Raw genomic sequence first — 27,823 nt, 5'->3', positions numbered from 1 at the left:
GGTTTGATATAAATAAGAATATGAAGAGAGTGATTAAAACAACCCAAACTTTAAATTTGTTTTCTTAAAAACTGTGCTTATGTTTTACTTTTACAGATCCACTATTTTAGGAAAGACTTGAAGATTGAGAGATTATTGCAGTAGGTCAAGGAAAAGAAATCCGCAAACATTTTGCACTACTGATTCCAAAGATGCCTGTTTGGGATTTAGACAATTTCTTTCGTTTGAGTTTTTTTGTTGGGTTTTTTTTTGACTGCCTAACATGATGGGTGAACTGGATTCATCCACTGAAATCAACAGAACTGTGTGCACAATGATGCTTTTCTAACTATGAGATAGAGAGAGGAAGAACAAACAGACTATTTGTGGCTGTGCCCAAACTGCATCAGGATCACTGTAATTTTGCCTCTGAAGGAAAATGTAAGAAAACCAGGAGCAGGGAGAATCATGGTACTGCAACAGAGAATGGAGAAGTATAAAAAAGGAAAGCAAAAATACCCAAGAGTATTTCAGAAGCAGGTGCTTCAGACAGCAGTTCTTTAAACCTTTGAGGATTGTAAAATTAAATCAAAGACAGACAACAGCAATCTGGTTAATTGCTGATTGAAGAAAAAAAAGAACTTCACCTTGCATCAGCAGTCCCCCAGCCTTGTTGAACAAAGCACTGACTGCTGCAGGTTGGAGCTTGCAGGGATGAGGACTGACACTGCTCACACACACGTCTGTCACATATAGGCCATGTCAGCATGGGAACATTGTCCCGACCCCATGAATTTTTACAGAACAGCCTAAAGTGTGACTCTTGCTTAGTTCATCTTCCCACCACTGTTGTTGCTTTCCTTACTGTGAATCTGGGCCGGTCTAAGGAGGGTACAAAGGGTCGATGGTGCTGCTTGAAGACACTCCCACCACTTCTGAGGTTGAATGAAGAAGCAAATGACTCTGGACTCAACTTACCTCTATTTAATGTATGTAGTGTATTCCCTAAATTTATTGATGCTGAGTTGCATCTTTTAAGGGGTTTTATCACACTCAAAGAAAAAAGGTACAGCATTACCATTTCTATGGGGTTCCAATTAACACAGTACTCTTTATTTTGTAACATGATATTTAGGAGGATGGGGGTTAATTGCTCTGAACTTGGGAACTACATGGTATGCTTTAAGAAGACAGAGGGTTTCAGACTGGAATGAATGCACTAAAGAATTTGTCATTCATGAGCAGATAACCATTTTTGTCTTTTTTACTTTTAGGATGTAAAGTTCACAGTTTCCTTACAGATAACATGAAATAGGGACAATGTCTTGTGTTTAAAGTTGTACAATAATCAAGGTGCTACTGTAATAGATACATTAAATGATAATGAACTATATTAGATTAAAAACTAAGCCCTAACAGTAGACTTATTGTTTGTGTGTGGAAGGAATGTTCCTAACTGCCCCAGAAAATATCTCAAAAAGCTTAAATGAAACCTCAATGCCACATCATACTGAACTTTGCATTTTTATTACTGACTTGGTGCTACCTTTTCAGATGTTCCAATCCTTGTCTCCCTACAACAGAAGGATGTAACCCTTTCTTTGAAATCAGAAATAATTTTATTTCAGCACAGAGAGATTCCAAGTGGCTGTGGTGTTTTGAAAAATTAGGGCAATCACAAAACCTGGCTGTGTTGGCCTATTCACCCAGAAAACTGGAACTGTTCCTGCCCTCTGCCAGGCTCCAAGTTGTCCATGGCTGAGTGCACTGTTGACCTGGGGGCATGGGCAGGCTGGTGTTTGAGGGCAGCAGCCTGGGAATGCTCTGTGTGGTGCACTCCAGGTTGGATGTGTCTGCAGAGCAGTTCTGTGCTGGGCTGTGGCCTGTGGGAGCCCAGCCTGGCTCGCTGACTCCACTTGTGCTTGCTGAGCTGAGCAGGATGGATTCCTCTGGATTTGCAAACAGGGCTTGAGGCAGAACTTCAGGTCTCCTTTTCCTGTAGATCAGCACATGAATTCAGATGGGGGGGACATAAAACTCTAATGTGTTTATTCCAGCTTTGTATGGAAGAACTAAGGATGTAAGGATGGTACAGCATCATTGCAGCCATGGAATGATGACTGTTCTGCTGATACTGTGAATCTGCTGTTTGTTAATTTTTGTACATGGAGCTGAGAGCTATACAGAGGAACTATACACATATAGCTGTTCCTTCAGGCAGAACCATTTCCAAAATGAAGCCATTAAAAGCCTGTTAAATTTCAGATGAATCCAGAACAATAACCATAAATGTTTCTACAACAATGCTAATGTTTAAATGTGTTTCCTAAATGATCATTTTTTCTTACTATCTGCATGTTTTTAACAGGCACAGTGTGACTTCACAGTGGAAATATGGGGGTTTTGCTTATCTGAAACCCAGAGCAGGTGGATGGGCCCTTTCTTAAAACCTGCCTTTTAAAATTTAAATCTTCACTCCTTTTCTAATGAGCCACAAGAGGTTGGTACAGATGAGATTAAAAACAATGACAATTAATTAAAATATGATTTCTCATTATAATTCCTTATATTTTGGGTCACCTTCCATGAATTTGGGCAGTTTTGCAAATACAAGCTAAATTAGATCTCCTAAAGTTTATCACTGTTGCAAACTACATCACTTTTGTAGTCCAAAACTTTCAGACTTCAGTGCTTAAATGGAAGCATAAAGGTCAGATCTAGGTGGGTATTAAGGGCTTAGTGGGACTGTCAGAAGCACTAAATTACTCTTAAGCCTTTATGTAGTCACACATTTAAAAGGTCTTTTTTCAGAGGTGCTAAACATCCTCATCTCTTGGGGAGTAGTGGAGCAATTATTGCTTTATAGAGGTGCATGGCACATTAATCTGTAGTGTTTGATCTCCAGAGACATTCACTGCTCTTTGCAAAATGACTTGGAGATGAGAGTGCAAAACAACTTAAAATGGGAAGACAGTGCTTTTCAAAAATGGACTTCAGGAGACACAGCTTGTCTTCACAGAATTTTGTAGCTGAATCCTATTTAAACAGAAACAATGTAAGCCTTAAGTTGCAGCTGTCAGTTGCATTTCTAATCGATCTGTGGCCTAACCAGGGTGAACAGCTCCCGGCAGGAGTGGGGTTAGAGCCTTGCTTCACCAACAAGCACCAGTACAGCTGAAAACAAAGAATGACAACTTGGGCAATAAATTTCTTCTAAAAATGTATTAATATTAAATGAAAATGAGAACACATAATCTATTTTTGTTGCTATAAAGGCATAAAGAACTCCTGCCATGTTGAAATGAAAGGATTGCTTCCCACCAAGCACTAAACCACTGTAAGGTGTGCAGTCATTAGAGCAACATCTAGACAAGTTACTTGTAGTAATGTGGCTTTCTAATTCTGCTTCTTTGAGTAGATTCACTCCCTGGCATTTGCTTGAACTAATGCTACACAGAGAGCAGAACAAAGCTAGACCTGTAGGTCTGCGCTGTTGGTATCAAACCCCTAAGCTGGTAAGATGTGAATATGACATAGTCTTGCAAAAGCATTAACTTAGCTTCTGGTATACAGCAGTATTTTAAAAGACCCAAATACATGAAATCACTTCTGCACCTCCTCCAGTGTAATCAGAACGGCAGCAAAAGTCCCATTTTTCCATTTCTTGAGTGTGCCATCTTGCAATGCAGGGATAGGTATAAAGCTTAGTGGAAAGCAAGGAGGGAATTGTGTGCCTTCAGCTTGTGTGAAGTCAGTAGATAAACTTGCTCAATGCCTTTTGAAAGACACTTAATTGTACAGTGTTGCCCTCATTTCACATCCCCATTGATCACATTACCAAATTAAAGGTGCATGGATATAGGGCAGCTTGGCACAACTAAATTTTCAGGGCAGAAGCTCAAAATGAGTCAAGCATCCTGTGCACCAGAGTACTCTGATTAAACTGTCATTGTTCCCTCTCTTAGGCAATGAACACAATCCTGTTGTACATCTCTGGAAGCTCCCCAAGTGGATAGAGCAAACTGCAATCCCAGCTTCTGCTGAGGTGTCACTTTAAAAAAAGTGTGGACATCTGCTAAAGCACTTCAAATAAGAAACAATTTAAATGTAGAGATATTTTTCTGAGCTCAAAAACATTTTATGATGTGGTCAGTGGTGATAAGATAATCGCTCACTTAAAATTAAGCCTGTCTCTTCCTGATATCTCAGTTATTTCATCATCTTTTATTGCAATAGTATAATGCACCTTTTTTAAAGCACATGAGCACTGTTTTGCACATGACTGTAAATCCAGTTTAGAACAGAGCTCAGATCACTGAATATGTAATTGGAATTATCAAATGAAAAGACATGTTAGTAGAAAAAAATAGTTATGCTATCAATGTAAAAATGTTACACAGTTAACAATCTCTGGCCTAGCGATGACTGTGTTCCATGGAATGAGACTGATTCCAAGCACAGCAATGTGCCAGAGGAAAAACTCCAATTAATTTTGATGGGCTTTGGAGCAGTCCTGCAATTATTAACTGGAGTACAGGTTTTAGTTATTCATAGGTATTAAACTGTATTGCCAGCTGGTGTAGTCTCTGTGCCAGGTGCAACTCTCAGAGGGGAGATGCACTTAATAGGGTGAAAGTCCAGCCTTAGCAAAAGTTTTCTTTGACATTGTTGAACTTTCAGCAGCAAATTCAAGGACTAAATCTGATCCAATGAATTAATTCATGTCTGAGTGCAAAATTTGACTTTCTGGCTTTATGAACCCTTTTCTCTTTTTATACTGGGAGAAATTAGCCATACTGTCTCAAATTACTCTCTCATTGGAAATTAAACCCCTTTTGATTGTGAACTGATTATTTCCATTGTTGTAGTTGCAGAATGGGGTTAGGGAATGACAAAGAAACAAGGAAAAGCCCCTTTGTTACTGCTCAGAGACTCATCTGTGGGCCAAAGCTGTCTTTGCTTTTGTCATTTCTAACATCACCTGGGGAGTGGAATTCCCTCTGTAGGTGGTGCAGGGCATTCCTGAAGTGTGGGTACCCAGCTCTTGGGATGGCAGCACAGGCACCACCAGGGGATGATCCCAAAGCTCAGTGCACATTCACAGCTGAGCCTGCACTCTGCTTTTCTGGGACACATCCCTTCTGAAGGAGAGGAAGTTCTTGGGCGTTCACCTGAGGCAAAGCCTTCCTTACCCACCCAACAGAATGATTACCCAAATACTTCCTTAGTCACCCAGCAGAATGATTACAAGAAAATTCTTTGAACTAAAAGAAGTTTTCTCTAGTGGTCTTAAAACAGTGGAGAATTTGTTACTTAGTTGACAGAGATTTTAAGATCTAAGAAAAATAATTATTTTAAAAATTATGAAAAAGACTTTGATCATTGTTAACTTTCATATTTCACTGCATGGTGGCAGAGTGGAACAAAATATCTTCTATTAATATCAATGGCAGCTAGGCAGGTGAAGGCAGGAGAGAATAGTGAAATACTGGTGCAGAAAATGTTACCAATAATTTTGTTTTAATATTGGCTGGAATTTGTCTCTTCCCCTGAAACCACTGCCCCCTGCTCTGTGGAACAGCTGAACGTTACCTTGTTGGATGGAACAGATCTGAAGTTTAATCTGGTTTGTATTAATTTCTTTTATAATTCTTTCTGCATATTTTCAGATAGGCAAAAAATACTAAGTACACTAAAGCTAATGCCCATACAAGGCATCACATGCTGCATTGTTACATTATGCCAGTGTAGCTAGGGAGCAGATAGCTTGTATGGCTGGTATTTCATACACTCTGTACGAGTGCAAGACACTGAAACTCAGGCAGCAGCCTCAGCTGCAGAAAAAAGCTAAGAAAGAGTCACTCCTGCTGAGCTCCCCTGCCCTGCTCTGTGGCCAGCACAGGCTGGAGTGCTATAAATTCAGAGTGGCTTGGACTGCTCACTCCTCCCTTGATGCCTTTCCCTCCACACAAGTGGTATTTTGCTCCATAAACAGCTCTTGCAAAATGCCAAAGGAACATTTTTCCAGCTCTCTGCCATACAAAGGCTCTGTATTCATACTCCAGATCTGTCATAACAGAATAAGAGTCCTTCTCTCTTTTCATCCCCATGGCCTTAAAACTGCCAACCCAGATCAATATTGTAGTGTAGCAATGTTCCCAGGCCTCCTAGAATGCAGAAGACCTAGGAGTTCAGAGCTCAGGAGTCCTGCAAGTTAAATGTTTGTAAAGGAACCTTCTTTCTAAAAGGTGCAAAGCTCCATCTGATGGAATTTTGAACAGAAAATTACATATTCCAGCTACCTTTCGGAGCAACATAACTTCCTCAGTGAACTACTACTGGTCAGTACTATATCACCGCTTTCATTTTTGAATTATGCTTCTAAAATTCCAGTCTTTTTGAAATTAATATATGATGGGATTTTGATGATTGGTCTGTGGGCAAACAGAATAGAGAAAATGGAGGCTGTAGTTTAGGCTGTTGACATCATCTGTGTTTCTTTAGCAGCCCAAGCTGGGTTATCACTTACTGTCTGTCCTTGCCTTGAACTAGGAGTTGTTCCAATATAATAGTCCAAATTATTAAAATTTATTGAAAGACGCACATGCAGAGCTACTAAATTCAAGTGTTTTAAAGTCTGATTCTTACAAATGTACAAGTACTTCTCTTAAGGGTCTGTCTGTAAAAACACCATTACCAGTACACAACATAGATGGAAAACAAATTATAAAATTATATCTGAGTTCCAGAACTCTTAGCGAGCATTCATAAGCTTATAAAGGTGAAAAATCCAATTTTAAGATTTTTTTCACTTTTAGCAACAGTGACTATCAACTATTTTAACTAAACTCCAAGAATATAGTATTTTAAAACTATTAGAATGATACTATTTAGTCACAGACCTAAAAGCACAGAGTAAAAATGGGTAAGCAGAACTATCTTTATTTTCAGATTGAGAAATTCAAAGGTTGCATGACAGGCCCAGGGCTACCTGGGAAGCATGTCCTTTCGAAAAATTACCCAAAAAGATATCCAAATTTTAGTTTTACATTTCTTCTGGTGTAAGTCCTTTTTACAGCTGTGCTTAGGTAAATGGGAACTAAATTATCACTTTAGGTTTTAAAAATAATCAAGCTAAGAAATAAATATGGCTTAAAAGAGTGGTATGTATTAATCATGTGAGTGATAGCAATGAGGAACTGTGCTTTTCCTGTATCTTTCTCATTAAATTAAAAAATTCATGTTGTGATCAGCATTTTCAGGTCAAACTGAAATTTCTCTACCATAGAATCATAAAACTGTAGAATCATTTAGGTTGGAAAGGACCTTTAAAATCATCGAGTCCAACTTTTAACCCATCCATAATACTCAAACCTTGTAGCTTTGTTAGAAATTCCCAGAATACCAACACTTTATTAATTGCACAGGCAGGAAACAGTAAAGTTACTTGAAAGTGGCTGTTATGATTTTGTGACTGTACATAGATCTTGCAAAATGTTATTGGTAATATGCATCCTGTAGCCCACATAAACACTGCGAGAATAGCATGGTCATTGTTACGCTTTATAGCTGTTGTGGAAAATGTCTTAACCTGCATTCATGATGATAGCGCCCATCCTACTCCCATGCCTTTTTATACAGTTGTGGTAAGATTGTTATGAAATCCTTTTGTCAGTCATGTTCCAGCTAACTTACCTATGTATAGAATTTATATATTAAACCCCCCTAATTTATACTGTGTTTTAACAGTTTGCCTGAACTGTCTATGGTTTCTAAATTTTGTAATGTGAGTGTCAAATAAGAATAATAATTAAAAAAAAACCAACTTGTCTGTGTGGTTTTTTTTCTTTGGTTTTATATGTAGGAAAGATTTCTACAGGATAGGCTGTGAAGAAACTCACATTGCTTTGAAAGAGATGTCCCTGACTCTGCACAACAATTAATGCATATGTGTGTAGGAAGAAACCTGTAGTTTCTGCTCTTTCTCATTTCCACTTTACTGTTTCTCTCTTTATCCTCACACATGCACTTCAAGCATGTGCACTGCAAGGAAAGGAGACAGATTCACAGTTCCCATAACAAAGTATTTTCCCAAATAGGAATTGTAGAATGGAAACTTCATAATAATAGGAAGAAAAAGCTGAGGCTGGGTCTGAGTATTTTTAGTTTGTTTCTATAAAACTCTATGGTACAACTGGTGTTTAAATGTATTCTTTTAATATTTGTTTTGCTGATGGCAATACAAATAATAAACTGAGAGGTGCTACTGAGATGAGGGCCCCATTTCAGTAATAATGTACAGCAAGAGACATTGTTGGCTCAAGCCACTTAAAATTCTTTTAAATAAAGAAGAAAGAGGCTCAGAGGTGAAAGTTGTGTAGACAGAAGTGGTGGAGCTCCCTTGATGTCACATTTGGCACCTGCACCACGATGGTTCTGTGTGTAACTGCTGTTCAGCACAGCTGGTCCTTGTGCTGTCACCAAGGGAGAATGGCTGGATGTGAGTGGTGGCACTGACTCCAAAGCCTGCAGAAGTGGATGTGCAACCTCCTTCCTCAGCAGTGTTCCTACTCACAGTGCCAGAGCTCCTCTTGCCAAAAGGAACTGTTGAGTCATCTGGCTGAATTTCCTGTAACTGTGGCTTATCCAGGCTTCCCCATGTGAAGCCCCCAATTCTCTATTAGGCTAAAACATTTCAATCCTCAGGAGGCCCAGCTGTGCCACAGAGAGTGAGAGAAGTCCAAGTTTCAACCACCCCTGTGAGCTTTTCAGTTAAAGGGAGTGGATCAGCTCAGCTCAGCCCAAGGTCACCAAAGTGAAACCCAGCCTGCCCACTGCAGGGAACCCTCCCTGCTCGGGGTGAGCTGCCAGGGCTCAGTGTCCCCATTGTCCTCAGCTCAGGACACACTCAGGGCAGCACAGCCCGTTCCAGTCTGCTACTGGCCACAGCTCAGGTATTACCTGGCCACAACTTCTCCCCACCAGAGAATGAACAAAAGTGCCCAGGCTTACACAAAGTTTCTGGGTCACTGCCTTTCTAAGAAAAATTCTAATAACTCCTAAAGAAGGAAAATGTGTCCCTAAGCCATAACCATACCTTGTTCTTCTTCATCCGGCTGAGTATATTTGCATTTTTTCTATTCTACTGCATAATATTAAATTTTTTTTAAAAATCTATTTTAAAATTTTCCCTTATAGAAATAAACTCTGGTGGAATGGAAATGCAACTGTCAGTGGGTTCTCACTTTGCCTTTCTGCTGATCCACACATCCAAGCTCCTATTATCTCTTTGAATTTACATATGCCACAACAATCTGGGACACTGGCTCCCTTGATCAGTAGTTACAGTGATTTGTGAAATGAATAATATATTTTGCCTGATGTATCTTAGAAATTCTTGTGGTGGTTTTTCTATCCCCATTCAGTTCAGTCTCTTATAAAGAGACAGTATTGTCATTACTCTGTCCCTGAGCTCCCAAGCAAAGACACAGCTGCTCACACACAGTTGGGGGAACCTAAGAAAATCTCTGTCAGTGTAAAAATCAAACCATGGAACTGTAGAAATCCATTAACAACTAAAGGCAAAGCACAAATGCTAATCAGCCACCCCCTGACGCCAGAGGGAGGAAAAACAGAACCAATACATCTGTAATTAAAAGAAAGCAAGCACAGCACTGGAAGTACTAAAGTCAGGAATTTTTGGCTCTGCCTCTGAGTTTTTCTAAGGCTTTGGGGAAGGCAGACAACCCTTGCTTTAAATGAGAAAACTCGATAAGATCTATATCTCCTGAAGAGCTGTTGTGAAGATGGATCACCTCCTGTGGCAAGACATTTGAAAGAGGAACCTTACAAAATTGCATTTTGAAGCAAATGGTTTCAATGTATCTTTTCATACACTCACAAATGTGTCCCCGCGGCACAGTAACACTGAATTGCAATGTACTCTGCTGTACAGAGCAATCTAAAACATAGTTGCATTGTGTGTTGCTCACTCCACAAGCTGTGCACACATTTGGCATTGCAAGTCTAATTAAAGAAGGATATCTCTCACATAAACAAAAGTAAATACCATAAGGGCTGACAGCAGAAGTGGCTGTAACTGCACTCAAATGAATTTCCTGAGTTTTGTGAAGACTGAATTTCTCTAGTTTGATTCTTCATTGTTCTTCACCTCGTCCCTGACTTAAAAATGGCCATTTCTAGAGGGACTGTCACTTAGTGCTACCTAGCCTGCTCATGGGCAGCAAATTTCTCCTGACTTTATCCTTCTCTGAGACACCACCTAAATTCCAGCTGACATTCCTCCAGTGCTGTGTCTCCACTGCCACCTCCTGAACAGGAAGGAAAATTAACTTCTTCTAATCCTGCTTTTCTTTTGAATGTCTGCAGAGGTGGTTTAGAAAGTGCTTTGTTCAGCACACAGAGCAGGAGCTGAAACTGCTTTGCAATCTGTCTAGAGAAGCTAGGTTCTATAAATCCATTGTAAGGCTTTTACTTCAGAGGGAAATTTCTTTATGTATGTTTGATATGAAGGTGGTTCAACATTTAAACACTGCTTTTCTTCTTCAAAAAGGTCCAATTATTCACTTCTGATAGGTTTATTCCTCTTTCATCTGTCAGCTGAAAGCCTCTGACTGAAACCAGTAAATTTTTACAGCTCCCATTCATTCTGTTTTCACAATGCACAATAGTTATTTCTACCTTTTCTATTCCCAGCTGAAGATCCTTATTCCTAACAGGAGAGAACCAAAATATCCTAGAACCAAAATTTTCCCGCTTCCAAAGATAGTCAGTTCTGAGAGTTCTGCATTCATTTCCTTTTTTCCCGCTAAATGTGATTTCCCAAAATTGTCCCCGAACTGCTATACTGTGTTAGAGGCCCTGTCATCCATTTATAAGGGGAGAGGAAATTAGCAAAGACAAAATCCAGTAAAAACTTAGAAGAGGCAGCAAGACAAGAAAGGCAGATCCTGTCACATCCCATCTTCTCTGCCCTGCCAGGAATTCCAGCCACAGGTTTGTCATCAGCCTTCCAGCAAGAAACTTTCCATAATATCCAGATGATCTTCCTAGACACACCTCTTGGAATAAGAAATTAGAGAAAAATTGTAATTATGCGGTACAGTTGTCCAATATCAGGTACCTGGATATTTTCTGCCTCTTCAAAGGTGCATGTTCACTCTCTGTAAATTTAGTTTCATGCTCCTATATTTTTTCTGCTGCTTGCAGTCTGAGAGAATTCCTCAGACAGTATCAGTGGATGTTGGGAAAACTCTTAATGCTTGGCAGATATTACTAGTTTTTTATAAATAATAACCAATCATTTAGGTGCTGAATGAGAAACAATGAAGCAATGGCACCAAAGCCGTATTTGGCATTAACAGATTTGGCATACAACATGAATTATGAGGTTAAAAGATTTTTAGAAATACAGGAGGCAACAAACAATGTATCTTAGTTTCTCTTCTTAAAAAAAATAAAAAAAGAAACAAGAAAAAAAACCGAGAAGAGGATTTTCACTCTGGTGCAAACCAAGTTTAAATGATTATCTAACTCTTGCTGGCAAATGAATCTTAATGAGAATTTTAAAAACACAAATGCTCTCATTTTAGAACAATTTACTAATGTTATTGGGACTAACATTAAAAGGACAACAGCACTCATTAAATTATAAGTACATTATACCTTAGCTATTCTGGATTTTGCTTTGGCTGCAAAACCTTGCTTTATTAGAGGTAACACTTGCTAAAATTATTCTGGGAAAGTGCCAATAAGTCCAGGAATTTTTCAATTTACCCATTAACCTTCAGAGATTGCCATTTTCCCCAGATTGCTATATTCATCCACGTAGGGAAACAAAAAAAATCCCAAGCCACCATAAGTAGGATTTTCAGTTCACCTCACAATTACTATTTTCCCCCATGGTGAGCTCCTAAATCTGAAGCTTGCATTTCAGTTCGACTTTTCCCTATTTTGGGGTGTGCTTTTCTTCACTTTGCAACAATCTCTTTGGGTTTATTGAGTCCTGCCTGGCTGAGGGCAGGAGGGGTTGGTGGTGCCGAGTTTCCCGGTGAGTCCAGCGCTAACCCCGCGGTCCCTCAGGCCCGGGACGCGGGGTTTGTCCTGCCCGGCCGTGACTCAGCCGGATCCGCCATCCCACATCCCACACGGGCTCCGCACTGAGTCACGGCCGTGGCGACACTGCCGGCCTGCAGGCTCCAGCACATAAAGCATCTTATTGGGGTTTTACTGTTTTTACACACAAACGGCTCGCAAAGAGAACTCTGAGCCTCAAGCCAGGCCTAACTGCGGGATCATCAAACTGCTTAAACGCTGCGTTTGGCGAGTTCATTAGAAGGAATTAATTGGCGGTTGGGGCTAATTGGTGATTCCTGCACTACTACACGCGTTTGATGAGGAGAGGAGATCTGGAGTTGCCTCTGAACTCGCCCTCCATGCTTGAACTCCTCCATGAGGATGGCTTACAAAGCCGTGAAAATTTGGGAAAAGATGCCCAGCATGCGGGATGGGGTGGCACAAGACAGTACGAACACCGCCCCACTCCCCTCACAGCTGTCGCCATGGCGGCGGCACCGCCTCAGGGGCGGGGCGCAGGGGCGGGGCCTCTCCTGGGTCTCCCGCCCTGCCGGCCCTTACGCCGTGCGTCTGACGTCAGAGCGCACAGACGCCGCGAGAACGAGGGAGAAGGAGGAAGCTGCTTCTCCGCGCTCGCAGCCGCCATTTTGTCTGTGCGCGCAGGGCGGACACGGAGCTCGCTCGCTTTCTGTTCCAGTTGTAAGTGGTGAGGGCCGCCCTTCTTCGTTCTCTTTTCACCTTGGTTTTTTTCCTCTGTCCTTTCTGTTTCCAGGGGGAGCGAAGCAGCGGGGGAAACGGAGGGGAGGCAGGGTGGGGGGTGGGGTGGGAGAGCTGCTTGCGTTGTCTCCGCGGCTCGGGGCGCATCAGGCTCTGCTTCGGGAGGTGTTGAGGGGGAGGAGGATTCTCGGCACAGCGGCTCTGCCGGGGTCTCTGCGGAGGGCTGGGGCGGGCGGAGCTGGCCTCTCCCGGCCCGGCCGTGCTTGGCGCTCGCCCAGGTGGCAGCGGGGACCGGCCCGCCCTCCCCCTGCCGGCCCCGGGCACCTCCCGGGGGAAGGTGGCGTGGAAACGGGCTCGGTGCCCCTGGCTTGGGGTAGAGGGTGTCCCCTCTAGGGTCTGCCGTGCCGGACTTTGGCCATCCCGAAGGAATAAGCCTTTGACCTCCTCCGCTTGCCAAGATTTTGAGGAGAGGCATTTAGAAAGTGCTGTGTAGGCAGCTTACCTTACGGCGGGGCTTTCGTGGCCTTGATGTGCATGGGTCTGTTCGGAAGGGGAATGGCTCCTGCCTGAGCAGCCTTATGGCAAAATGTGGGAGTGAAAACTGCCTGTGATATGGATTAGTTCCACATGCTACAGGAATGCATATGTTCATGGCAGCTGTCCGTATTACATAAGTGAAGTCCTTCGGCGCATAAAATCAGATAGAGCACCGTAGTTAAAAAATTTTAAGGTGGCTTCCAGCGTAAAATGGACTCAGAGCGATTCGGGCAATTTCCTCCTCATTTAAGTTTACTTGGCTTCCTTAGGGACAAAATTTGTAAATTTTGTCTGGATTTCACTAAAGCTATGTGCATTTGATTGTAGTTAAGCAGCATTTAGTCTTCAAGCATTTTCTCCAGCTTCCTGTGTCAAATATCCATCCCTGCCCCCAAGTCCTGCTCTGCAGGACGATTTAACGGTGATTTTATTTAGATAGTTGTTAATTACAGAGCTTTAGTGCAGCCTGCCTTCCTCCAAGTAGGGAAAAAAAATCCCAAGCAACCAGAAGTAGAATTTTCAGTTCACCTGTAACTGTGTCTGTTTAGAGCTCTGCACCTCAAGAATAATTGAAACCTGAGTGTGCTTCAGAACCTGAGTTATGTAAGGTGAAAATACAGGAAAATAGCTTTGGAGCTGTGTAAGAAGAGAGGAAATTAAAGCACGTGAATGAAACACCCAAGTCGGTTTAAATTTTTCAGGTGGTTTTGTTAGTCATTTGCTACATTAGTATTTTTTGTTTTTATTAGAATCTCACGAGTAAGATTTTTTGTGAATCGTGCCTCGCCCAAAATGTGTACAAGGCACTTATCTTGCATAGTTTATTAATAAGTTTTTGATTTTAAAAACATTGTTGCAGATGTCTGTCTTTTTTTTTTAAACTACCAGCCTCTCACGGATCTTCTGAAAGTATCGAAAAGGCCTTTTTTTTTCAGAATAGGCCTGTCATTTGCATGTTCTAGGAGTTTCCAACTTAATGCCTTCTTTTTGTATAGAGGCATTGTTCTCTGTAAATTTACACGGATTTGCACAATTTACACATGATTTACAGTCATGATTTTTCTACTCTCTTGCTGTCATTGTCTCTAAACTACTGTTCTCGCTGTCACTGCTTACTGCAGAAACTTTTTATTATCTTATATGAATTCATTCTTTGGACTATACTGGAATAGATATAGAAGGTTATTCTTACTTTCAGAAAACTCCTGCTGCAGATGAGTAAACAAATAACTGTTGGTTTTGTTACGTTCTTTAATTCTACAGCTGTGTTTTACTTTGCCTTTTTTTTTTTTCCAGTTGTGCATGTACCTGTTTGAACAAAGAATTCCTGCACCTAACATCCAGCAACAGAAGCTGGTGGGTTTTGTCTTTGGCAAATCAGCTGAAGTGTAGAACACCCAGAGTCCTGCATGCTAATAGGGTGCAAAAGTTGTGACTTGGCATCAGGTGCTCCCAAGTTGTGTTAATCCCTCAAAGTTCACAGTGGTTGGTGCTAAAAGTGACTGTTTCCTGGTGTTCTGTAAATAGCTTAGTGAGAGAAGTTTTTACACTGATTGTGCATTCTTGATTTTCATGTGATAACTTTACAATTCAGTAGGAAGACCTAAATCCAGGTTTTCTTGTTGGAGGATGTTTGGAGAGGAAGGTTTCTTCCAACAGGAGGCTCTTTAAGGATACTATTGTGCTTAGTCACTTGAGAGTTTATTTAAAACAGGCTTTAATGACATGTTTGAAGCTATTAAATGAGGATGAGTTGGCCTATTTAATCTTGATTTGTGTTTCATAACAGCGTTAGTGTTGGGATGAGGGAGCTGGGTTTGCTTGCCAAACCGAAATAATGGGGGGAGGGAGCTGAGGACAAATGGGCCTTTTTAGTTCTGTCATACTTGATCAAACTGCCATTGTTGACTTGTACCTACATGTGTGTTGGTTGATTTTTTAAAAATTATTATTATTATTGTATTTTGCAGTGGGAGATGAGGCATTCAAAGCAGTCTCATTGTCCTGAGTGGGACGACAGGAGGAGCTGGGATCAGAGGAAGCACAGCAGCAGCCGCAAGCGCAGAAAGAGGTCCCACAGCAGTGGCCAGGAGAGCAAGCACTATAAACCCAGTCGGGTTTCAGAAAGGTATAACACTCTGAACTGAGTAGTGCTAATGTTTCTTACCATGTCTAAATAAATGTGTTTTCAGGGTAAGAGTTTTTGAATGTCCAGAGTTGTCAGTTCCTTATGGTTTGGCTCACTTAAGCCTGATAGGTTGTTGTTAACACAGCGCCTGAACCATTAAATAGAAATTGTTGGATAAAAGCGAGTAAATGTTACTAGTTTGTCTCAGATGTGTCAGTTAAATATTGGTATTGAATACAATCAGTATTAAATTTCAAGTGAAAAGGATGCCTTTTAATTTAATGTGAACAAAAGGAGGAGAAGGTTTGTTTAATCATTTAATACAGTGGTAAGTATGAATTTCGCTTACTAATTTGCAAGTGATTTGTGTTTTCTCCCACACTGCTTTCACTGGAAAGATGTATTTTCTGTTTTGTCTTGGTTTTTTTTTTCCCTTGAAAAGATCCAATGGAATTATTTTAAAAGCTCATACCCATGCTTATTAAAGTGCTGGAAGGAGTAGGCGTACAGCAGTCAGGGAACTCTGTGCCTCAGCAGCTTTCTTAATGGTCTGTTTTCTGTGCAAAAGATGCTTGTTCCAGATCCTCTGAGGTTTTAATGTTGGTTGCAGAGCACTTAGAACGATGCTACTTCTCTCAGTCTCTAGGTTTTATTTAAACCTGGAGCTTTGAAAGCATAGAAGGGATGATTTCTGTATCAAAGGTAGTTTGTCATGTGACTTTTAAGGTTGTAATGAAGTTGCTCAGTATATTTTAGGAAGTGTTTCTCCTTTTTAAGTCCCAGTTTCTTACTATGCAAACTGTGGTCAGATCGTACATTGTTCATGTGGATGGCTGCCATGTATTTGAGACTGACAATGTTGTTAAATTCCGAATAAAGTAACATCAAAAGCTCCACTATTTTTGGGGAGGGAGTCAATTAAAAAACATTTATGCTGTAAAGACAGATACTGTGTAACTCAGCTCAGGTCACTTATCTTGTTGGAACCTCAAGTTTTTGAAGTGGAGAACATTCACTTAAAATATATTTTCAGTCATTATTTGGACGATAGAGCCATAAATGAAAGAGACCATCATGACCGGAGATATGTTGAGGAATACAGAAATGACTTCTGTGAAGTGTATGACCACAGGCATTATCACAGAGACTATGAAAAGAGTCACCATCATCACTATAGCAAATCCTCTGGTCGGAGCAGGAAAAGTAGTCATAAAAGGAAGCATAAGAGACATCATTGCTCCAGTCACCAATCGCATTCGGTATGAGTAATTTTTAACTTTATTATTCATGAATTAGTGGTAATAGACTTCTTAAATGAGTGCTAGAGCTGCAATTCCTGATCCACGGTACTTTAAGAAATACATTATTAAAAAAGGATTTGTATTTATTTGAGTCTGTTTGTGGAGCATGTGAATATGTTGTTAGTTGAGATTCTTGGATCGTTGTTGGGTGGGGGGTGGGATCACCAGTAGTAGCTGTACACTGGGAATGTAGGTGGTTGGTAGTCAAAATCACTGGGGTTGATCTGAAAAATGTTATCTTGAAATTGAAGACAGGCAGCTGTCCTCTTTTAAAGTACAGTTGTCACTCAGCTTTACAGCATAGTGAACTCTGGTTTTTCAGGTAGATTGTGAGATGTTATCCATCTTATTGCTAAAAATAATTGAGATGACATGCCTTTTTAACATGAATTGCAAGTATGAATGTGCATGTCTGGTAAATGGATGTGAACAATTTTACACCTAATTCCAGAAAGCTTTGATAAGCCCTGTGCCCAGCTAATGGCACCTAATGTCTTATGAGATGGGATAAGTTTGCTGCTTGCCTTCTTTGAAGGTGCTCTCTGAATTTCTCATGATTGTCATGATGCCCACTGATGCATCTACAGTTCCAGGTGTTTTATACCACTTTTCTGCAGTAGAACAGCAAGGTGTATTCGATTATATACTGCAAATTAAGGACTTCAGAGTAATTTTTCTCCCCTCTCTAAACGTGGGGGAAGTAAAATTGTTTACATGAGTGGATGTTTTAAGAATAGAAACATTTCACCTGACTGAGAGCTTAGGTATGTACATAAATACTGGTTTCTGCTATTTGCTAGCCAAGAATTAGAAATAGCAGTGTTGCAGTCTTAATCTGTCTTCAATTAAGCCACTGTTTGAGAGACAAAATTGTGTTGTTTTTTTTTCTGTTGCTTGTATCACTTTAAGTATTTATCTGAAAATCTGTTCCTTGCCATGTTTTTCTTCTGTAACATAAACTGTGCCCTGTGAATTTCTGGGGACTGAATTTGAAATTGCTCCTGCCAACTGTTCGTGGCCTGGTGTGTAACTGAATGCCTGAATATCTCCCCGCTGAATGAATTGCGTATTCTGCCCTGAATTCACTCTGATATATTGATTGGCTGGACGATCTTGGTGCCGTTCCCAGAAGAGTCACCGAAGGAAAAGATCCAGGAGTGTAGAGGATGATGAGGAGGGTCACCTGATCTGTGAAAGTGGAGACGTTCTAAGAGCAAGATGTATAGAACATTTTTCAACACTTTTAAAAAACTTTTCAGAAAAAAATCTGTTTAGAATAGTATGTCAGAGGAGGGGGGCTAAAGAAATCTCATTGCTCTTTTTGTTCTGTTTTTTTTTTGTGCTTTTTTGTTTTTTTGCATATCTTCTTTTCTGTAGAATTTAAATACTGTGTTCAAAAAGTTCCAATTAGTAAATGAACTTGAGATTAGAACAAGAGATAGTTTTTTGGCTAACTGTTTTCATGACTCCTGTCCAATAAAATAATGCATTCTGATGCTGAAATTTAAAGTAATTATGCTTTTGTAATGGCACATTTTAAAATCTACATTAATATGTTCATTCTCCTTTAAGTAGTTGTATAATTCTAACTTATCTTTGTTCTTTTTAGATGAAATTGTTGCAACTTTAGGAGAAGGAGCTTTTGGAAAAGTAGTGGAGTGCATAGATCATGATATGTAAGTGTTGGGTTATCTTTATCTGTGGATCTCATGATAAAAGATACTTAGATCAGAAATTAAAGCTCGAGATGCTTTATTTAAGAGAAGGTTGCAGCCCAAATGCCCTTTTTAATGATTGAGAACTCTGTTTTGTTACATTTTTCTGTTTCTATTAAGTACTGCTGTAACTGGAGAATGTGAGAGCAGCTGAAGAGTGCAGAACTAGTTTGGGTTTTAAAGGTGGTACAGTGACATACTGAGAAAGTAATTTTGGTTATTAGTGGAAGCAGTTTCTGGAAAGCAGAACTTGGAATTTCTTGAGCTATCCTGAGTTTTCATAATCAGAATTATCCTTTAAAGTTTTTTGGCTCAACAGTAACCTAGTATTGATTCATGGTTCTGGCATGTCTGGTGAAGGAGGAGAAACTTAACTGCATTTCCATTAATTCTGTATGTTCCAACAATTGTTAGACTATTTTAACTGTATATTTTATATCAGCAGTTCTATGACATGGTTTTAGTACTTTTCCTCTACCTTTGGTTTCTTTGTTCTGTCATTTCATAAGCGAAGTCTGTTCTGGAGTTTGAGGTCATGTTGTGAGGTCTGAGAGTGTTCTGCAGTTTTTAGAATTGAAAGAGCTCTGCAGAGACAAAAGTTGTCTAAGAGCAAATGGGACAGAAGGAGCTGTGTCTGTGTTCCATTCAAGTAACAGCCTTACAGTCTGAATGCATGCAGGCATTCAGTGCAGGGCAGTTTTCACTGGTATAAACTGCTCATAATCCAAACTTCAGAAATTACTCAATTCCCCTGATTCCATAAGAACATGGAAAAGAGCCAGCACAAGTTGAGCAAGTTGCCGGAAAAAAAAAAACCATCAAATTTTTGTAGTATTTTTGTTCAAATGAAAACTTTGTTTTTTAATCATTCTGCTGGCAGATTCCTAATGTTTATTCTTCAGATGAGATGATAACACTGAGAAGTCATTAATAAAGCATGTACTATAGGTATTTGAGAAAGGAAAGATCAGGATTACTTTTTTTTTATATAAAACCTGTTCTGGTTGAGTACAGCATGCTTAAATTAAATTCCCCTAATCCAACTCGTATTTCTCCATGACCTTTAATCTTCCTGTGTTTTTTTTATTAAAATCAAGCTGCTTTGGGGTTGTGGGTATTTAAGAATAATTGATTCAGTTTGCTATGTTTACTTTCTTTCCAAGGAGAGGAATGCATGTAGCAGTTAAAATAGTGAAAAATGTTGGTCGATACCGGGAAGCAGCCCGTTCAGAAATACAGGTGTTGGAACACTTGAACAACATGGATCCAAGCAGCAATTTGTAAGTATGAAATTTGAGTAGTCAGTATACAAAGGATTTGAGGAGGATGATTTATTCAATAGTTTTTCATTTGTTCTCTTTTTTTCTCTTTTAAGCCGCTGTGTCCAGATGCTGGAGTGGTTTGATCACCATGGCCATGTCTGTATTGTTTTTGAGCTACTGGGGCTCAGTACTTATGACTTCATTAAGGAAAACAGCTTTCTGCCATTTCATATTAATGACATTAGAAACATGGCCTATCAAATTTGCCAGTCTATCAACTGTAAGTAAATTTCAATACTCCTTTCAAATATATGGGTGTGTTTTGGTTTCTCCTTGAATTTAATGTGTAAATTATGGAATACTGTTCTCTTTTTTCTTGTAGTTCTACACCATAATAAACTAACTCACACAGATTTAAAGCCTGAAAACATCTTGTTTGTGGAGTCTGATTACATAGTGAAGTACAATGCCAAAATGGTAAGTTTGTTCTTTGTTTCTCCCAACTTGAGTTGCACTACTTCTGTCTTCATTGCAACTCCTCTTAAAAAAAAAAAAGAGATAACAAGTAACTTAAGGTTAACAAAAGAGGAAAAGAACTCTTGTTACTCTGAATGGTCTTTACTCAGCTGTTTTGGGTATTGAGATTAAATCACTTTGTTACCCGCTCTTCTTTCTTGGAGCATTGAGCTGCGCAGGAATTAAAGTATTTGGAGGAAGTGTTTTGTTACACATTTTATGCTGGCTGGTACTTTGAAGATAATGTGATAATGCCTTTTGCCTAAGCATGCTTTTTAAAAGTATTAACAGCACTTTGGTTTCTTGCAGAAACGAGATGAGCGCACTTTAAAAAACACAGACATCAAAGTTGTTGATTTTGGAAGTGCAACTTTTGATGATGAGCATCACAGCACATTAGTGTCTACACGACATTATAGAGCTCCGGAGGTTATTTTAGGTCAGTGAAGACTTAAACCTTCTGAAAGTTCATTGCAGTTCATTCAGATGTCTTTACTTCATAAACTGAAGTAGTTGTTCATGGTTCTGGTAATCAGTCATCTCTCAGGTGGTGGGGGTAAAATTATTGAGAGTAAATGGTAAAAGGAAAACTCTAACACCAGAAACAAGCAGCAGGGTTTGAGGAGGGCATGGGGAATAAGTTGTGCATCAGTAAATGTGTGGAAACTGGGCATGTGCTTTGTGGGCTACACATTTTGAGAATATACTAAAAAGTAAAACAAACTTTGCCTTTTTTGCAGCACTGGGATGGTCTCAGCCGTGTGATGTGTGGAGTATTGGTTGTATTCTGATCGAGTATTACCTGGGATTTACAGTGTTTCAGGTGTGTATGTAAACTTAAATAGAACGTGTTTGTTCCAGACTACTGATTTTAATCTTTTAATGACATGCACTTAACTGTGTAAAAGGCAGAACCCCATGGGCTTTTAAGGATTATATAGATGAGATGGGAAGACCAGCATCCATACAGGAAAATGTTACATCTTGGATATTTCCTTCAGAGTATCTAAGATGATCTTTTCTGGCATTTTGAGTGAAGAAGGCTGTCATGTTACTGCTGGAATTAAGAGTAAAGAAAACACTTGTATAATACTTGGTTTATGAACTGTTATTCAAGGGTCATCCTCACCGTGGAAAGTGTTATATAATCTATGTTGCATAATCTGTTTTTAATAATTGAAAGTGGCAAAGTTTAAAGATACTGTGACAGTGCTCTGGCAGAAACTTGTTTGCAGTTTGATTGTTGTTACAAGTGGCTCAGAGGAGAAAAATGTGCTAAGTGCTTTCATTGCTTTTTCCACACAGACTCATGATAGTAAAGAACACCTGGCAATGATGGAAAGAATACTGGGGCCTCTGCCCACTCACATGATCAAGAAATCCAGGTATGTTCATTGTAGAAGGGGTAAGTTGCCTAATGTTTTCTCTTACAAGAGAAATTGCAAAGTTGCCATTGTAAGCTATGAGTTCTTGCAGATCAACAGAGATTCATAGGCAACCTTAATTATTTGATAGTAGTCCTCTTTTCTGATTTTAGTGTGAATTGTCAGCCTCTTGAGCTGTAATTTGAGTAAGGATGTTTCTAACTATTTAAAGCTAAGTTTGGTATGGTCACCACAACAGTATTAGACTTTTTTTTTTTTAAACTCTCAGAATTAAGAACATGTTGTCATCACAATAGTTATTGCAAGGAAGAAGAGGGTCCTTGCTTGCTCATACAGCTGTCATCCTCTTTTACTGCCCCTCCCTATGTCTCAGACATGTGCTTCAGTGGTCTTTCTCTCTTCCTCAAAGATAACTTCATGCAGCAGGAGTTTCTCACTTCCAGGGCAAGGAGAAGCAGCCAGCACAGGGCTCTCTCCTGTCCCCTCTATGTCCAAAATTTAGAGGTCCTGGGGTTTGATGGTCCATTTTCTTTCTTACATAAGCTGTCCTCTTTCCAGCTCATGTAGATAATTCTGTAACTCATGTTAGAGTAGAATTCCAATAATTCTGGGTTGGATAATGTATATTGTTTGTTATGGTTGTCCAGTTGATGATAGTGCATTTTGAAAAACAGGAAAAAGCTTGGAAAGGAGCAATTGCAATAGATTGAAGTAATTAAAAAAACAGCTACTGTGTTCTAATTATTGTGGCAGCAATAATAAAAATCCAGCAGATCTCTGTGAATAAATGCACAGTAAAAAAAATGTTAGCTTCCAGATGCAGAGATACATGCAGGAGCACTTAATGGTGTTTTAAAGCTTCTTAGAAAAGCATTTGCTTGCTGTGTGCACTGACACCAACTTGCTCTTATTTCCCTTGTCCTGCAGAAAACATTATTTTCACCATGACCAGTTGGACTGGGATGAGCACAGCTCTGCGGGCCGGTACGTCAGGAGACGCTGTAAGCCTCTGAAGGTAAGAGACAGCAATTTTATTGCTCTGCTAGACTGCAGTTCTGAAAGCTCTCTCTAAAATGCCTCCTGCTTTTTTCTTTCAGGAATTCATGCATTGCCAAGACACAGATCATCAAAGTCTGTTTGACCTTGTTCGCAGAATGCTGGAATATGACCCAGCCAAAAGAATTACTCTTGATGAAGCCTTGCAGCATCCTTTTTTTGATCCATTAAATAAATAAATTCAAAGATCTTCTATGCTTCTTCAAGGAGATTTCCTAGACTGTGTCAGTCAGTCAGCAGAGGTTGCATGAAACTTTTTTAAGCTTTAAATTATTTTGTACAGTTAAGTCTGTAAATAATTACATATGTTTTGTATAACTGTTATGTTTACCTTGTTGAGCAGTTGTAGTCTTATGAGTATCAAAGTGAAAAATAAAAGTAATTTTCATTTTTGAAAGCCTGCACCACTCTCCTTTTACAGATGATGCTAGTGGACCCTCTGACTGTGGGTGACGAGTCCGAGCTAGATGAAGGAGTTCTGGAAAGATTGCCTAAACCTTCTTTTTATTAGTCTTGAAGAAAAGATCCACCTAGTTATGCTGTATGTAACAGTTCAATGGCATGTTGAAACATGGTTAGAAACAGTGTATATCCTAAGTAGGTGGCTTTTGTGGGTCACTTTTTTCCCAGATTTTCTGTTACATGGTATGCCAGCTAATTAACTCTTGGAAACTTGTCTGATGCCTTCAGTTTCAAGTATTCATGGCTGATCTTTTTAGTTAAGATCTGTAAAGTAACATTTCCTATTTTCAATATTTTTCTAGTCATTAAAGATGAACATTTTCATAATAAGTTTTTAGAGTGTCCTGCTGCAGAGAAATACAGTGTGCCACAGGATTGTGGCACATTTAAGCTCTTGCAGTAGTGAGATCATTCTGAAATCTTCAATGTGTATTTCTGTGGAGCTTTTTTTTGTAGTTACTGGTAAATGAAGTGACCTTAGGAACTGAGAAGTGCTGGCATTGAGACTATGCAGGATGGAGGTGGTTGGGTTCTCAGTTTTGGTTCCTGAACTCTGGTACTGAGTTGAGAAGAAAATGGTGCAACTTTCCAAGACCCATTAATGTACTTTGATAGTTTTGGGATTTCCACATCTATAAGTTGCTGGTTTTTACTCCAACTCCCTTAATCTGTTTGACACTGTATAGGTGGCTTGCTGAGCAGTAGGAAGGGAGCCTTCCATGGAAAAGTTAATACTGATTGAAATAAATAGCCAAAACTTGCTTATTACAATCTTGACTTTACTGCACAAGCCTTTCTTCAAAGGAAGGAAACTAAATTGTTTTGGCTCCACAGGAGCCCGACTCCAGGTTTTGTGCTTGCTGGGTTAGCCCTAATACACAGTAGGATTTTCAACTGGTATCGAGGAGGCTTCATTTGCAAGAGGCTCCAGACGTGCATATCTCTGAGCTGGGGGTAGAATAGAGCTGGGCCAGACTTTGAAAGCTTATCTTCTGTTACTAGTGCCACCTCCTGGGCTTGATCACAGCTCATCACAGCCACCTCCTTTCCTTGGATGTTGGTGTTGATGACATTGTTTCTGCTTGGCATGACAGAAACTGTAACAGTGTGTGCCATGCAGGTCAGCTTGGTAGGGCTGAGCAGGACAAGAGTAAATTCCTTCTCTTCTTCCCACAGTACTTTCCATCCCACAGCCACAGAGGCAAAGCAAGGACTTGGCTGAGTGTATCAGCTGAGCAATGCAAATCAAAGGCAGATGAGGGGAGAAAAGTTTATGTGCTGCTATAACAATAAAACTGTAACCATAAAACAGTTCTATGGAAATTAGGGAAAGATGGTGTGCTCTTGCTTACAGAATGCTTCTAGCTGTTGCTGTAGGTACTGAAATTCGTTGTGCTTGGTAAAGGAGATACAGCTTAGCTCTATCATAAAGCCATCTTTAAATTGACTTTTCTTCTTCCAGTAAATTTAAAAGCACTATCAGGATTAACGTGGCACCTGCAGCAAGGTGCCAAGGGCTTTTGTGGGCCCTGCAGCATCTAAACCAGGGTTGGTTTGCTGGCACACAAGCCCAAGGCCCCTGGCCTCCCCAGGGAAGCTGTGTGGGGCTCTGGGCAGCCCCCCAGGGCAGGGTCTGGTGCTGCAGGGGTGCCCTTGGTGCTTCTGTCTTTAGTGGGGGGTGGATTTTGATGTGCACACTCCACTATCCCCCATTGTCATCTTCATACTTGAAGTTGGCAATCTTTGCCTGTTTGGATCAAGCTATAGCTGTTAAATAATTAGAAGTGCATTCCCTCTATTTCTGCACTTCAGATTTCCAGCTATTGTACCTTCAAAATATGGCCTGTGACTGGGTCAGCCAGGCAGACCAGACTAACAGTGTGCATTTCCATAGTGCCCCAGTCACACTTTTTACTGAAGGTGGAGGACAAGAAAGAATAAAACTATCTTTTTAAGTGGACAGCCCAGGCTCCATCACTGAAGTGCAGAGGGTGAGATCTGGGGCTCTGGAACCTGAGGGAAGAGTTGAGCTCAGGGCTAAACTGCATGGGAAAGGCATTTGGATTCCTGGGGCAGGAACTCATCTGCTGCAGGAGTGATCAGTCCTGCCTGTTCCTTCAGTGTTTGGGTATCAGGGCTGCCTGGAGGGCTTGGCTCACACAGGACAAGATGCTTTGCACCCGAGCATCTCCCCAAAATGATGGCACTGTGTGTGTTCTACTGCTCTCATGGGGCTTGTAAGGAAAGTCTTGGCATGCTCATACAAAGGGGGGGGTGGGGGGGGAAGGAGGTAAGGAAAAAGGGTTTCACAGAAACATGGAGATTTTTTATCTTCAGAATAGGTAAGAAAGCAGAAACTGTCAGCACATGCTATGGATTTACCTGCTTTAACTGTTTTGGAAATAGCTACAAGAAGCCTTTGTCTATCCCTGTGTGTGTGTTTTATTAACAACCTAATTAGAATCTGACATTGGTGATATTACTGACATTGTAGCATTTCCTAACTCTGTCCTAGGCTTCAATCATCTATTCTAGAATTAAGAATTACTCCTTGAAGGGCAAGTGCCTGTCTCCAGGGGGCAGAGGGTACACTGAAATTTGTATACCATGTGCTTAGAATCTAGACAAGCGTTAAGCTGCAGGAGGATGTTTTATATGTGAGTTGTGATGCTCGATGTAAGAGCAAGGAGGAGGGATGACAGACTATGAGGATGCTCTGAGCTTATGTATGAGCAGTTTTCTCTCGTTCAGAAGCTCACGAAAGGGAATGGAACACTCCACTGAGATAAGAGCAAGTTACAGTGCATGGTGGGGTTCCTCTCTAGAACAGATCGCGGTGCAGACGGGCTGTAGGGCAGGAGGTACAAAGCTCCCGGGCGGGTGGCACCTCTCGCAGGTCGCAAGCTCCAGGGGAGCCGGGGCCGGGCGCAGCCACCGCCCGCCCGCTCTCCCGGCGGGGGGAGCCCGCTGGAGGGCGCCCGGCCCGCGCCCGCCGCCCCCGCCGCGGGCAGCGCCGCTATCGGCACCGGAGCGGGGAGCGGAGCGGGGCCGTCCCGCCGGCAGCCTGCGCTCCGGAGCGGCTCTCGCAGCGCCCCGCCCGTGCAGCGCGGCCGGGACCCCGAGGGGCGCGGGGATGGGGCCGGGGGGAGCGGTCCCCGCGGGGGCCGGGCAGCGGGGGTGGGACCTGCTCCGCGTAATCCCCCATGGGGGGCGGCGGGCCGCGCTCGGAGCATCCCCCTTCCCCAGCGCGGGGGAGGCGGCGGGGAGCCGCCACCCCCCGCTTCCTCCGTTTAAGACCCGGGCTAGCGGGGCGAGCGCAGGAGAGCGGCCGCTCCGCAGCTCCGGCCCCACGCCCGCGGCGCGCACGGGGCGGCGCTGGATGCGCCGGCGGCGGGAGGCGGGCGGCAGCCGAGCGGGACCCCGCGCAGCGGCGCGGAGCGCGGCGCGATGAGCGCGGGCAGCGGCAGCGGCGCCGCCGGCGCGGCGGGCACCGCCACCTCCGCGCTGTGCCTGCTGCTCTCGCTCACCGCCGTGGCCGTGTGCCTGCTGCTGGGCGCCAAGACGGCCGAGCTGCAGGGCCGGCTGGCCGCGCTGGAGGAGCGGGGCGCCGCCGGCCACGGGCCGCTGCTGGACGCGCTGCAGCCCCGCGTGGAGCAGCTGTTCCGCGAGGTGAGTGAGGGGCGGCTCCGCGGCCCCGCGGGCGGCGCGCAGGACCGGCCACTCCGCGCCGGGGGGACACGATCGGGGAAGGCGCTCCGGACCCGCTCCGCCGCCGGGTTCGCTCCGTGTGTCACCGGCTCCTCATCCTCTCCGAGAAAACTTACTCCCTTCTACCAAACTCTCCACTTTTTGCTGCCGTTCCCATTAATCAGGCGTAGGGCGAGGCGTGGCAGATCCCACCTTGATTAGCACCAGGTGAAGGGCCGGCAGTCGAAGGTTAGAGGACATGAAATTTTCCCTTGTTCTATTCACTGACACAGGTAACCCGAGTACTTTAACTATTTGTCTTGGGAATTAATGGACCATAATTTCCTTGTTAGAAATTATGAACATGATCCCCGCTATCTGGACTCTCTGTCACAGACTATTGTGGTCTGGCAGCGCAGAACTGATTTATGGCAGGCAGAGGAGACCCGCCACTTGTTACTTCACTTTCAGTCCTGGGGTTTTCTGAAATTATTCAATAAATATTTCTGTGCTGAACAATTCCGCCCACTTGGAGAACTATTATCCACACTGATGCCCTTCTCAGCGCCTAACTGAACCAAATCTCTGGGAGAAGTTACACTTTTATCCCAGGGTTATCTTTTCCCCGATTCTGGTGTTTAGGTTTGGGGCTTTTTACAGGCAAGGGGGATGTGAAGGGCTCCATCACTCATAGGAAATGCTTGAAGATCCCGCTGTTGGTTTGCTGGATTTGTATAAACAGTAGTTCATAAAGTTCAGCAAAATTCAACACGGCTTGTGGGGCTGCTGGAGGGCAGCCCTGAGTGATCAGTTCTGACATCTGGGGAAGGTTTTACACTGGGATTTTATTAATGGCCTGACTGCGGTGCAAAACATGCGTTAAAATCATGACAGCCATGAAGCCTCAATCATGCAAAAATGTGTTTGTGTGTGGAGCTCTGGGAAAGCTCTGGGGCTGTGAGCAGGGATGGAGGCAATGCTG

At 41.9% G+C, this 27,823-nt stretch overlaps 3 protein-coding genes across 11 annotated transcripts in view; all 3 read left to right on the top strand.

The window, feature by feature from the left end:
• Positions 1-7,800, top strand: part of RASGEF1C (RasGEF domain family member 1C) — a 72,452-nt gene extending 64,652 nt beyond the window's left edge. For both annotated transcript variants that reach the window (XM_030957214.1, XM_030957213.1), the window contains one exon: positions 97-7,800. In XM_030957214.1, the coding sequence (XP_030813074.1) occupies positions 97-121 (25 nt within the window). In that variant the 3' untranslated portion in view covers positions 122-7,800. The remainder of the gene's footprint in view (positions 1-96) is intronic.
• Positions 7,801-12,619: 4,819 nt separating this feature from the next.
• CLK4 (CDC like kinase 4) lies at positions 12,620-23,932 on the top strand. 6 transcript variants are annotated; one of them, XM_030957454.1, is made up of 14 exons: positions 12,627-12,774; positions 14,626-14,685; positions 15,300-15,457; positions 16,491-16,716; positions 17,888-17,978; positions 18,368-18,434; positions 19,637-19,753; positions 19,849-20,015; positions 20,118-20,212; positions 20,561-20,690; positions 20,992-21,074; positions 21,557-21,636; positions 22,564-22,651; positions 22,734-23,925. In XM_030957454.1, the coding sequence occupies exons 2-14, from the start codon at positions 14,632-14,634 to the stop codon at positions 22,869-22,871; spliced, it is 1,494 nt and encodes a 497-aa protein (XP_030813314.1). In that variant the 5' UTR covers positions 12,627-12,774; positions 14,626-14,631; the 3' UTR covers positions 22,872-23,925. The 6 variants fall into 6 exon arrangements, with proteins under 6 accessions (XP_030813315.1, XP_030813314.1, XP_030813316.1 ...); XM_030957456.1 differs by having other exon boundaries at positions 12,654-12,781; XM_030957455.1 differs by lacking the exon at positions 14,626-14,685 and having other exon boundaries at positions 12,620-12,774; positions 22,734-23,927.
• Positions 23,933-26,594: 2,662 nt separating this feature from the next.
• The window catches only part of COL23A1 (collagen type XXIII alpha 1 chain), a 178,119-nt gene continuing 176,890 nt past the window's right edge, over positions 26,595-27,823 (top strand). For all 3 annotated transcript variants that reach the window (XM_030957428.1, XM_030957427.1, XM_030957429.1), the window contains exon 1: positions 26,595-26,823. In XM_030957428.1, coding sequence (XP_030813288.1) covers positions 26,602-26,823 — 222 coding nt within the window. In that variant the 5' untranslated portion in view covers positions 26,595-26,601. The remainder of the gene's footprint in view (positions 26,824-27,823) is intronic.

Source organism: Camarhynchus parvulus, chromosome 13 (genome assembly GCF_901933205.1).
Source record: "Camarhynchus parvulus chromosome 13, STF_HiC, whole genome shotgun sequence".
In the NCBI taxonomy this organism is placed as follows: Eukaryota; Metazoa; Chordata; class Aves; order Passeriformes; family Thraupidae; genus Camarhynchus; species Camarhynchus parvulus.
The sequence above is the reverse complement of the archived record's forward strand: the minus strand, read 5'-3'. Positions and strand labels throughout refer to the sequence as shown.

Excerpts from the sequence above, each read along its gene's own strand:
- CLK4 (XM_030957454.1), top strand. The coding sequence starts at position 14,632 with ATGTACCTGTTTGAACAAAGAATTCCTGCACCTAACATCCAGCAACAG. Across the intron at positions 21,637-22,563 it reads CACATGATCAAGAAATCCAG|AAAACATTATTTTCACCATG; the intron begins GTATGTTCATTG and ends CTTGTCCTGCAG. Across the intron at positions 22,652-22,733 it reads GACGCTGTAAGCCTCTGAAG|GAATTCATGCATTGCCAAGA; the intron begins GTAAGAGACAGC and ends TTTTTCTTTCAG.